Source organism: Sinocyclocheilus rhinocerous, unplaced genomic scaffold (assembly GCF_001515625.1).
Source record: "Sinocyclocheilus rhinocerous isolate Xijiao unplaced genomic scaffold, SAMN03320098_v1.1 scaffold1613, whole genome shotgun sequence".
NCBI classification, from domain to species: domain Eukaryota; kingdom Metazoa; phylum Chordata; class Actinopteri; order Cypriniformes; family Cyprinidae; genus Sinocyclocheilus; species Sinocyclocheilus rhinocerous.
In genome coordinates, this window is record NW_015640045.1 from 56,289 (window position 1) to 69,608 (window position 13,320).

Sequence of the window (13,320 nt, forward strand, 5' to 3'; positions counted from 1 at the left end):
CGATTCATTAAATGATAAGCTGTTTCCTCTAAAAAGCTGTTTATTCAGCATAGTGAAGCTTCTCCTCCATTGACATCAATTCAAACAAAACGGCCTCTGATCTCCTTCCCTGCTTACGGAAGCTTTCAGTGACGTCAAGACTGTAAAGTGATTGGTTATCAAGGCACACGTGATCCAAGTTGACCGTTACGCTTTCTCGCTTTAGTAAGTAATGCAGACCCTCTCATCTCCCTATAGTAAGACAATCTCTGAGTAGTAGTGGATCGGGATAATAACCTGGATAACATTTTCAGCAATTAACAACTAAATTAACAACAACATACAGAACTACCACATTTTGCTATTTTGCACATTTAATTATTTTATAATTGCTGTTAATAGTGTTCATCGTCTTTTTTATTACGTCTTAAATTGATTTTTCCGTACATTTCTGCCATATGTACATTAATTGACAGTCACCACTGATAAGCTACCACTAAATATTGTAGAAACTTAATTTGCTGTAAAGTTGCTTTGCAATGATTTGTATCGTGAAAAGCGCTGTACAAATAAACTTGACTTGACTTGACTTGACTATGTACTAGTCACTAGTAAAGCTGGAATAGTCAGAAACACCTGAAATACATATTAGTCAGAATTAGTCAGAATTTATGCATTTATGCAATAGGCATAATTTACTGTTTATTTATTACTATAGCAAGAGCAAGTACATGTAATGTGTGACAAGGACAAAGTGTTTTAAGTGTTACCTTAAAAAATGTTAGTAATGGTGCTTCTCCACCAGTGTTGGGCAAGTTACTTCCAAAATGTAATACATTATATATTACTAGTTACTGTCTTTTGAAAGTAATTAGTTACATTACAATATTACTGTCTCTGAATTGTAATGCATTACACTACTTTTGAGTTACTTTTGAGTTACTTTCATCCAAAATATCCACATAAGTATTGTAAAATGCCAAAATGTAGTTTAATGCTGCTCATTCTACATCCAGTGGAGGGTAATGTGATGGGTCTATATGGCATAAAATTATAAAATCATATTGCAGAGAGATATGATGATATGGCAGCAGCCATGAAATCGGTAAGTCATTCTTTCAATTTACCCTTGGGGTTTTATTTGTTTGATGACTTAGTTTGACCAACGTTCGCTAAATCTATCTATCTATCTATCTATCTATCATACAATACATAAATAATATAGAATTATATATATAAATATAAAATACATAATATATATATAATTGTCGTATTATGCATACTATACGTTCGATCCATTTGGAGAAAAAATGGTAATGGTGAATGATCATATAGGTTGAGTTACAGTAAAATAATGGCATGTAACGGGAGCCTTTAATTTGATGTCGTATAATAAATTTTTGGGTGTTCATCTATGGTAAATCAGTGCTTTATTAATGAGAGTGCAGTGGATCGGGTGTAGACTGTCTGGATCTTGGGCGGTGTCTCCTGCCTTACCCGAGCCCACAATCAAATGAATGAGACGATACAGGACCAGTGTATAAAGATGTTTCAACATCGCTTTCAGCATTATTGAAATACAAAAAAAAATCAATATTTTGCACTTTATTTTTTTTTTCAATCGCTGTGTTGCGTAACTGCACATTCATGCTCATAAACGCAGTGTAATGGCTAGTATTTGATTTTACACTAGAAATAGGCGTTTTGTCATTGTTGTTCATTACCCAAGCATACTGTCATAAATGCATCAGATATTTATTTTCCATCACCAGCATATATAAACTCCAACTGCCTTTTTTTTCTAAAGCATCCTCACAATTTAGTTATGACTTCCCATATTCATTATCCACATATGGGAGATATTAAGATATTTCCTCTAAACCAACGTTAGAGGCAGCAGCATTCCTTCTAGAATCTTCCATCCTTGTCATATTGCAGTAAGTTCCATGATTCAGATTGGATATTCCTTCTTGTTTCAAACCTACCGATTTATAGATTATTAAAGGCAATGGGATCTCTTTAATTCATAGTGAATATTATTTCTATGTATATTTTAACAGTATTTGAGTGGGTGAATGTACAGGGCACCATAATGAATACATTCAAGGCCTTAGGGCTTCTTGAGGAGGGGAAAGGGGAACATCTGCATCTCTAACGCTTCTTCACTGTCAGCATCCTGACTATATTACCATCAGGGTGAGGGCATTTAGGAGACAATTCTTACACAGGCTTATGGAAATTGAGGAGGACCCCTCCGTTTCTGCTTCGTCAAGGGTTGGCATCATGCTTTTTTTCTGGAGGGGTGTCGTCTAGCATCTCTTATTTCTTGAGTGATTGAATGGTTCTTACCCGTGGTAATACGTTTCTGACTTAATTAAAAATTACATGTAGATGTGACTACCTCAATACTCTTTATTCTTAGACCTCCAATAAATGATCTTCAAATTGAACTGGAAATAGATAAGGGTGCAAAATATGTTAATTTACAATCTAGACCAGATGTGTTGGCACTCATTAGCAGTGTTTTACATAAAATAAAGTCTTTATTTAATACCAAAATGTGCAATATTAAATTAAGTGTATTGATTCGGAAATAGAGAAGTGACAGACAAGATCCACCCGATCAATTTTACTAAAATGGTTGTATTATCTTACGGCCATATTACCTTGGTCTAAATCCCAATTGGCCGTTAAAAGGGAAGGTTCCCATCCTTGCAATGATGGTTGTGTATGCAATTTTAGCTTCATGGATCAGTGGGGGAGATTTAAAAGCAATTTGACTCTAAAGTTACTTCAGTCCTATAGATAAAAGCCCATTTAGCCACAGACCTAATGGGAAAGTGCCCACAGGCCTCCATTATCTTGACGCGTCCGGCCAAAGAGACAAACAGCAATAGGCCAAGCTTCAAACTTCACATTTGGAGTGAGATCATCCAGCTAGATTTTACTTTAAATTTGTGAAGGGCTGGCATCATGTAAATATTGGCATCTGATTGTAACACGGCTACCAAGTTAACAAGGTTACCGGTCACCCACCACAACTATCCGTCTGTGAGAGGCATGCCAAATCATTGTTGCACAGAACGCGTGTAACCAGACTTAAATAGCAATAAGCTTGTTTAAATAAAACCCTTACATATCCTCCTGCCTGTGTTTCGTTATGAGTTTTTAACTGCACATTGTTACACTTATAAAAATAAAGGTTCTTTATTGGCTTTGATGGTTCTATGAAGAACCGTGAACATCCATGGAACCTTTCCATTCCAAAAAAAGGTTCTTTGGGGAACCCAAAATGTTTCTTCTTTGGCATCACTGCGAAAACGCCGTTTTGAAACCTTTATTTTTAAGAAAGTTCTTTTCACTTAAGTACAGAAAACAAATTAACTCATGCCAATATGTAATTGCGCCACAAAGAGGTTCTGACATTTCACCAGAAGTTGACATGAGTAGTTGACATGAGTGATTTACGATATATTCTCATGAAACATCATCAAACTCGTTTTACATTACGTAGTATGGTCGTCCCAGTTTGGCAAGAGAAAAGGTCAGGGAGAAGGCCACCGTAACACATGAATTGCCGCACAGCGATCGTGTTAACTTACACTGCAGTTGCCCTGGAGGGTATGTGGGAACATTTCGCCTCCCGCCCCTGCCCCCACTCTCGGCTGAAGTGATTTCACCTCTAGTGTATTGTGTAGCGCTAGCGCTCTGTCATCTCACTAGATAGAGTTGGACTACTGTACAAAATGAGACGATTGCCATGGAAACTGCACTTGGCATATAGCTCGAGCTCATGGCTGCACAATGCATTCAGCCAGATGATGAAGCTCTCTGTGGATATTATCATTATGCAACAGAAAAATAAGCATTTTACATTAATTTTATTGGTGAATTAGTTGTGTAACAAGGAAAGCTTGCTATTACCTTGCTGGATGATGTACATCTCTTTCCTCAAACAGCGTTCTATTTCGTTCCTTTGTAGGTAACCGAGTTGAACGAGGCCTTGTCCAACGAAGAGAGGAACCTCTTGTCCGTCGCCTACAAGAACGTCGTAGGTGCTCGGCGCTCATCCTGGAGGGTCATCTCCAGCATCGAGCAGAAGACCTCCGCGGACGGCAACGAGAAGAAGATCGAGATGGTGAGGGCCTACCGCGAGAAGATTGAGAAGGAGCTGGAGTCCGTGTGCCAAGACGTGCTCAACCTGTTGGATAACTTCCTGATCAAGAACTGCAGCGACACTCAGCACGAGAGCAAGGTCTTCTACCTGAAGATGAAGGGAGACTATTACCGTTACTTGGCCGAGGTGGCCACCGGCGAGAAGCGCTCCACCGTGGTGGAATCCTCTGAGAAGTCCTACAATGAAGCTCACGAGATCAGCAAAGAGCACATGCAGCCCACTCACCCCATCCGGCTGGGACTGGCCCTCAACTACTCAGTCTTCTACTACGAGATCCAGAACGCTCCGGAGCAGGCCTGTCATCTCGCCAAGACAGCCTTCGATGACGCCATCGCCGAGCTCGACACCCTCAATGAGGACTCCTACAAAGACTCAACCCTCATTATGCAGCTCCTCCGAGACAACTTAACGCTGTGGACGAGTGACCAGCAAGATGATGAGGGTGGCGAGGGCAACAATTAAAAGTAGACAAGTTCTAGAAGATCTAGAAATATAAAAATGGCTGGTGGACTTTGGCAGCAGCTTTTGCCATGGTTTCCTCTGCAGCAGCAGTTCTTTATTTTTCCACGAGTTAAAAGAAAAAAAAATATCGAGGGTGGTAAAGGGGGGGCTGAAGTCCTAGTTTGAATATATACAGAAATATATATATAGTTGAATGGGCCTCCCTCTTCTTGGTTCTCTTTGACATTTGCCAAAACCACTGAAATGTCAGTCAATCAGCCGGAAACGGTCGTTGTTGGTTGGGAATGGCAGCCTCACACTGGCATATGGACTGATGTATTTCAAAGGGATGCTGCTTATTTATGTTTTGGGTAGTAGACAAGCATTTCTAAAAGACGGTAAGATGGTGTTCAAAGGGTAAAAATAGTATTAAATGGTTCCAGTATTAGTGACAAGTTGATCTGTTTGAATCGTCCTGTACGCGCTCAATTAACTGAACTGGAAATTCAATTTAAATAGCTATTAGATGGAAGTGCGTTGAATAAAAGTATGTTCTTTTGAATGCACCAAAACAGATAAAGTTCAGTCATTGTCATACATTCATTACAGTCTGACACTACTGGAACCATTCACTTTTTTTGAAGGACAGGTTAGGGAAAAGAAAGAGACTGATCTGGTTTAAAAAAAAGAAAAGAAAAGAAAAATATTGCAGCTTCAAAATTTGTGGTTTACTTCTGTGTTTAATTTATTTTTGCACATGCCAAGTATACTGTTTTGTCAGTGTAAGATAATTACAACAATACTATCAATGATTCAATATTGTGCATGCTGGTGATGTATTTATACAATAGCTTGACTTTATTAACTTATATCTTGGATGTTATGTATTCCTATAATTGAAAAGTAAACTGGCTTCATATTGTTTATTTATAATTTAGCAGTTTTCGTTTTGATTTGCTATTCCAAAATTGTGATTGTTAACAATAAATCAATCTGTTATGGGCGTTGCCGTTGTGACATGGAATGTTTTTTCTTTAGCTAGGCTGACTTTCGAAAAACACTACTGATCACTTAAATGTACTGGTGTTTTTCTTGGTAAATTGTAACCATGACATTGTTAAGCAATGTTTTGCTCTCTGAACAATATATGAGTGCTCTTCTTTGTCATATTATGCACATTGAACGTGTGGTTTAAACAACAGTGACGTTACCAAATCAGTGTTTCCGTGTCCGATTCAGAACATGGACCATAAATTGTCTCTGGCAGTATTTTTAAATTTATTTATTTGACTTTTGGTAACACTTTATTTCGATAGTCCACTTTAGACATTCTATTAACAGTAAGTAACTTTGCAACTACATGTCAACTAGCAGTTAGTAGAGTATTAGTAGACTGTCTGCTTAATATCTTCTAACACTTTCTTTGTCAACTTATTCTACTAACCCTAAACCTACCCTAACAGTCTACTCTGAGAGTTAGTAGACATGTAGTTGCAAATTAATGAGAATTAGTTGACATGTAGTTGACATGTAGTTACAAAGTTACTTATAGTTAATATAATGTCTAAAGTGGACTATCGAAATAAAGTGTAACCTGACTTTTTTCTTTCTTTTCTTTCTTTTTTTTTTTTATTACTTTTAGCTGTATCCTGAGTGACAATATCTTGAATGTGAATAACTATGTAGCAGTTGCACAAGAGCCAAACTTATTACAACAATAAAAAGACAGAAAAAAGAACTCAAGTAGTCATAGATGCATCATGTCAATCAATGCTGGTCGTGCGTATTGTTTTTCTATTATTGAAAAAAAAAAGCGAACAATTACTCAAAATACTGAATTACAGCTTGAAATTTGCAATGTGTGATCAAATCCAAGTCCTGTTGTTCTTGTCAACCAATCTAAGTAAGTAAGATGCCAACAGGACACTGTGGTGAATCCACAACTGAATTTAAGAAGACCAAATGTTTTTTCTCTGCATTGCACCTACTATCCATGATTAGTGTTCAGCACTGCATTGCAGAGCTCACCTCTCCACAATATAATAATATGCTTGACATGAATGTGCCTCGATAAGGACCACATTATTGGCTTTAGTTACAGTATGCGTGCATTAAAAATTATTTGATGTTTGATGAGAGTAGAAACTGCAAAGAAATGGCTGACTCTCTTCATTTGAAGGTCACATGTCAAACCTGCATGCCTGTAGACATCTCCAATTGAATTCATTATCAGCATGACTAATTATTTGAATAATTGTCTCACTGATGCTAAACTCGGATCTCATCTGCTGTCTGAAATGAACGTGATGTGTGACTGGTGGACTTTGGTCAGCTCGTGCACTTAAACTGCATGAGCACCATCTGAAATCATGCTTCATTCTAGCGCCTTTTGCATTTATATCTATTATGGAGGTAAAACAAACTTACACACTGAATTGCTAGCTCTTCCAGCATTCTGCTGCAGCCTCCTACAGCAACCCACACCCAGTAGAGCAAGAGATGAATTTCTCTGCTCAAAATGGTCCACAATAACAGCCAATCGCAGGCACAGTGAGCTGTCATATCCACCAATCCAGTGCATGTTGCTAGGGCTGGAGAAAAAACATCCCCTTTCCCATTGGCACTGTTCAGACATCTAGAACAACCTGCAAAGAGATAAACATGAGAACATCAGAGACACCATTAAAATTCAAGGGAAAACTGTCTCCCCTCGTTCACATTGAGACTCTGTCATGTAGACAAAAGGAGCAAGCCACCATTTTCTGCTGCATTATGATCGGATGCAAGATAGAAAGCATTGAAGATCTGAATATTTTTGCCCTGGTTAAATTGTTTAGACAATGCTTCTCAGCTGAAGATTTGTCACCTCAAAATGTGCAGCATTATTTATTTATATTCTATTGAGGCTTATTTAATTGATTTCGTACTCAAATCGTCTGATAAACATTCAAGTACAAATCTCAAGTACAATTGGAATAGGATGTAATACGTCCATCTCTGCGCCTCAAGGACATTCACATTTAAAGTTGAATCTGGAGAAAGAAAATGGAGAACATTCATTAACACATTGTACCATCTGTATAAAGCCGAATGCCAAGGATTTGTGATGTGCCTTGGTCTAAGATCCCATCTGCGTAATGAAAAAATGACTTCCAAATCAATAACAGAATATGCAGAGATATACGTCACTAGAAACCATTGTGGCCCTAATGGTTACAGATGAACTCAAGTAAACAACTTACAGACATATTTAGAGGGATAGTTCACCCAAAAATTTTTATTCTGTCATCATTTACTCACCCACATGTTGTTCCAAACCTGTATGACTTTATTTCTTCTGTGGAACACAAAAAAATATATATTGAAGAATGTAGGCAACAAAACAGTTCTGGTTTCTATTAACTTCTAATGGATGGATGGATGGATGGATGGATGGACAGATTGATAGACAGACAGATAGACAGAAAGACAGACAGACAGACAGACAGATAGACAGATAGATAGATTCCTTTCAAGTGTCAGCTCCAGCCCCTGAGTCAGCTCCAGTGTTGGCTCCAGCCGCAGAATCCGCTCATTTCCTCCACCTCAGTCATGAGCCTGCTACAGCCCCTGAATTTAATCCCGTCCTAGAGTTCGGTTATGAGTCCACTCCAGGATTCAGTAACAAGTCTGCTTCAGCCCCAGTGATCAGTATCAAGGCAGTCACAATCTCTAAATCTACATGGGAGCCCACACTAACCCCTGATTCGACATCAGAGCCCACTTGTGCCTTTGAAATAACTCTAAATTGAATTCCAGTCCTTGAGTCCGTATGAGAATTCCACTCAGATTAAAAGTTCGCTCCAGAATATAGCCTAGTGATGGCTCCAGCCCCAGACCAGAGTTCAGTGACGGCTCCAGTCGCTGACCAGAGTTCAGTGATGGATCCAACCTCTGACCAAAGTCCAGTGATGGCTCCAGCCCCAGACCAGAGTTCAGTAATGGCTCCAGTCGCTGACCAGAGTTCAGTGATGGCTCCAACATCTGACCAAAGTCCAGTGATGGCTCCAACCTCTGACCAGAGTTCAGTGACGGCTCCAGTCGCTGACCAGAGTTCAGTGATGGCTCCAGCCCTTGACCAGAGTCCAGTGATGGCTCCAGCCCTTGACCACAGTTTAGTGATGGCTTCAGCCCCTGAGTTCAGCCCTGAGTTCTCTCCAGTCCCAAAGTTCAGTAATGAGTCCGCTCTAGCCCCAGAGTTCAGTAACAAGCCCACTCCGGCCCTGAGTCTGCACCGGAACCCGCTCTAACCATGGAATCTGTTCAAGAGTCCATTTCTATCTGTGAGTTTACTCCAAATTTCCCTCCAGACCATGAGTCTGTACAAGAATTCCCTCCAGACCAGGAGTCCACTCCAGAGTTCAGCCAGGAGCCCATTTCAGTGACGGCTCCAGTCCCTGACCAGAGTTCAGTGATGGCTCCAGCCCTTGACCAGAGTCCAGTGATGGCTCCAGCCCTTGACCACAGTTTAGTGATGGCTTCAGCCCCTGAGTTCAGCCCTGAGTTCTCTCCAGTCCCAAAGTTCAGTAATGAGTCCGCTCTAGCCCCAGAGTTCAGTAACAAGCCCACTCCGGCCCTGAGTCTGCACCGGAACCCGCTCTAACCATGGAATCTGTTCAAGAGTCCATTTCTATCTGTGAGTTTACTCCAAATTTCCCTCCAGACCATGAGTCTGTACAAGAATTCCCTCCAGACCAGGAGTCCACTCCAGAGTTCAGCCAGGAGCCCATTCAATTCCCCATACTCAGTAAGGGGTTTGCACTCATCCCAGAACTCAGCCCAATGCCTGCTCTCATCCCAGAGCTCAACCCAGTGCCTGTTCTCGTCCAAGAGCCTGGCACAATACCTGTTCTACCTCCAGAATCCGCAATTAACAGGGCCACCAAGTCTCCCACTATCATGAGTGCTATACCTGAGTCTCCTGATATCAAATCCATTATGTCAGTGCCCAACCAGATTGTTTTAAGCTTGGAGGATTCAGAGTCTTTTCTGCCACTGATTGTTCTCCCTGTTACGGCGCTAACCATAATGTGTTTGGGCCACACACTGCTCTCCCACTCATAGCGAAGTGGAGGTGTTTGCTCCCAAATTTCATGTCTGTCCAAGAGGGTCTTTCCCAAGTTTCCTGTATGTCATGAGGCAACCAAGAAGGTCATTCCCGAACTTCCTGTCTGTCCTGATATGACCACGGAGGTCGTTCCTGAGTCTTCTGTCTAGCCGACCCCCCCAGACACCCATCTCTCAGCTGGCCCCAAGTCAGCCGACACTCCAGTCATCCTCAAGCCAGTTACTCATCCAGGTGATTTCAAGCCAGCGAATACTCCTGATGATCTCGAGCCATCCGATCTGCTAAGGGTTTGAGTCGCCAGCTCCACCAGTTGTGCTCTGGTAGTCTTCAGCTCCCTCTGCTCTGTTGTGGTGGTCTTCTGCTCCACCGTGGGAATCTTCAGTCCTGTCTGCACTGATTCAGCTGCCTTTAAAATTTTTAGTATAGGGTTCCCTTGCACCAGGATGATCATATGTGGGGTCTGTCAGCTAAAAGACTGAAAACTGACAATTAATTTACTTATTTAATAAATTAAAAACAATACTGGCATTGTAAATGTACTGAAGCTAATGTCCAGTTGTCTCAGTAGCATTATGCAATGGTTGCTGTATATAATTCCAGTCCTATCGCCGAGCTTTGAAATGATGTGTATTGTGAAAATACACAAATAAATTTGATTTAACCTGATTATGAGAGTGTGGCTCTTGTAGGCCTGCCCATTCAAACAGTCACCACAGGACAACCATTTCACTGTAGGCCACAAATAGCATTTGGATATTTCACACTTAAGATGAGATAATGATCTTAATTCATTACTAATTCAGTAAAAATGATCAGATATGAAAGATTACAGTATCAGTTTTACAACTATCATGTTTCTGATTGCAGAGAAAAAGAGCATATTGCTGTACAACTGAGAAAACAAACCAAATGTTATATTTTAGCTCAAGAACTTAATTAAAATAAAATGGGGTTTGTAGGTTTACTTGTACATTCAGTCAGTTTGTACCAGCTTTTATATTGAAACGACGAAGTAGGCAAAGTGTAGAGGTAATATTAACAGAAATGTCTCTGAATAGTCCAGAGGGAAAAGGGACACTTCAACCCTTCATTATGTAATACATCTATAAAGAGTACTTACCAATGATTTTGACCTCTCCATCCACGGTTTTCACAAGCTGCCTGTCTGGAATGATTATTTCAAATGAAAATACAACAATAACCTGGAATTAATGCAATTCTAAAATGTTGTACAGAAGTATTACTGGTGATTTGACTGAAGTGGAGACATCATGTTTTCTGAATGAGGAATTATATTGTTTTTCATTGTATCCACTGTCCACTTTATCCAACTCGGAAGTTATTATTTTGTGAATGTGCGAAACTTCCTATTCATTAGCCGCTATGGGTAAATAACTACTCAAAAGTAAATCGTTAAAACTATTTGCACTACAAACCAGTTTATTACTATGACGATACATAAAAATAATGTTAAGTTATACCAGCAATATCAAGTGACACAAGCTGTTTTTGTACAGCTAAAATAACTAGAAGTGGATGATTCCGGAAGCCTCGCACATTCAATTTACAAATGCCCGCACCCGCTCTTGCGTTAATAAGGTAGATACTCTGAAAAAATTTGCTCTATGGCCTCTTACACTGTCGACAAAAGTAAACTGTACAAGGGGTGATCCGTGAACATTGACTAACAGTGTGCTTAATAGGCTACAGTACGGTACCTTATGTTATATATAAGTATAATTATCTCTTGCTTGAAAATACATGGTGCACACCCAGGGGAATATGACAGCAGGTAAGCACATGAATGCTTAGCAAATGTTGGTTAAGAAATCTTAATACTGATTATGTGAATTGAGTAAACGACTGCTGTCAAGCCTTACGTGCAGGGCCGTCCTTAGGATGGTGCAACTGAGTGTGTAATGTAAAGTGCATTCTAAAGATTACCAAGCAGAAAGCCATTGTGTTGTACAGTTCTGTTATTATCATTATGCTACAAGGTTTTTCAAAAAGATTCACTTACGTTTTAGATAAAAGAATATCACAAGATATTTGAAGGTTATTAGGTCACATTCAAAATCAAAAGAAAGATAATAATTTTTCTTTAAATGAATCATTTTATGGAACATCTTTCTCTGTATTTCTCATCATTATATATATATATAATACGCACACGCACACACACACACACTTATATGTATACTCTTGTAAGAGCAAATGTATAACAAAATATGCAGTAATGACAATCCTCTATAAAAAATAATGGGAATTCTAAAAAATGCATTACTTTAATAAGAATTTGGGAGAGGAGATTTGTTTTTGTTAAATATAATTTTAATATGGGGTTAAAAGTGTGTTAGTCTTGGACATATTTTGTGAGATTTACCCTAGAGTACAAAGGCAAAATAAAAGCTTTTCTAAAAATCAGGAATTGAACACATTGGGATTATTTGTTCTTTGCTTTTGTATGGTAATTACACTATTTAATGTTTGCCAGGTTTTTGTGGAATACTTTGGAGACACCACAAAGTGGGAGTCTAAGTATGAATCAAACGCTCGCATTCTTTGTCCTGAATTACCCATGAGGCTGAAGCTCTGATATAAAAAGCCACATTGTAAAATCCAGTGGCCCATTTTCCTTCATTATCCACCTCAATCCCAAACCTCCTTACAGCTGCCGACAGCTTCCCAGCACTGTATATACCAACCTAAAGCTCATCATGCCAGGCAGTCATGACCAATAAAACACAAAGTCAGTTGTAGTTAGACAAAGTGGTGTATTAATTTCAGTTCCTTTAATTTTGTTTTCTCTTCAGTGTAATGGATTGACACTGTACAGGCAGTAAAGATAAGAACTGCATCCTGATATATGAGGACTAAACTGTTGAACTGTATAGAAGATAAAGGATAAACATCCAAACAATAATGTTTCCAGGTCATCAGTTCAAATCTACACCCGAGTGATGCACATATCCACTATAGCATCAACCTATAGTTTGTTGAGCCACAAAATCCATTTAAATGGAAGTAGACCCCTTGAAACTGCAAAGCAAAGCACAGTGGCTGACAACCATTCAAATTTTCTTCAGAAAATTTACTTACTTAGATAAAATGAATGCTCTTTGACAGATAAAAACACTTATGTTTGATCTAATTAAGCTCTGTAATACAACCTGAAAGTGTGATCATTGGTGGACTGTTGAAGTGGACTGTCATCATAACATTAAAGAGAAACAGCAGTGAAGTTCACATGTTCACATGTCCGTCTGGGCCATAATGGAGCTCTTATCCTGACATACTATCTCCCGACGGTTATTTTTAAAAAGAGTGGCATACTGAGTCCCTGGGGTTTGTGTTGCTAATCAGAGAACAACCTCACAGAGGCACTAGAGTACATCCGTAGTGATTAATAATAGTGCACACTAAAGGAGCCCATGAGCCTATACTCAGAATGCAATGTTTTTATATTCTTATTTTAATATAATCAAAAATATTTCTTTACTATAGATGTTTAGCCAGTGACTATTATAAAAAAAACAATAATAAAAAAAAAATAATAAATAGGCCTCTCTCGCTCGCTTTTTCAATTTAACTTAAAAAAAAAAAAAAAAAAAAAAAA

General features: G+C 39.1%; 1 protein-coding gene across 1 annotated transcript; it reads left to right on the forward strand.

Moving 5' to 3' along the window:
- The first annotated feature begins 1,048 nt into the window (after positions 1-1,048).
- Positions 1,049-5,604, forward strand: LOC107752382 (14-3-3 protein gamma-1-like). The gene is made up of 2 exons (XM_016568339.1): positions 1,049-1,084; positions 3,962-5,604. The coding sequence occupies exons 1-2, from the start codon at positions 1,064-1,066 to the stop codon at positions 4,616-4,618; spliced, it is 678 nt and encodes a 225-aa protein (XP_016423825.1). The 5' UTR covers positions 1,049-1,063; the 3' UTR covers positions 4,619-5,604.
- Positions 5,605-13,320: the final 7,716 nt, after the last annotated feature.

Coding starts and splice junctions, on each gene's coding strand:
- LOC107752382 (XM_016568339.1), top strand. CDS start 1,064: ATGGCAGCAGCCATGAAATCG. Junction 1,085..3,961: donor TGGCAGCAGCCATGAAATCG/GTAAGTCATTCT, acceptor GTTCCTTTGTAG/GTAACCGAGTTGAACGAGGC.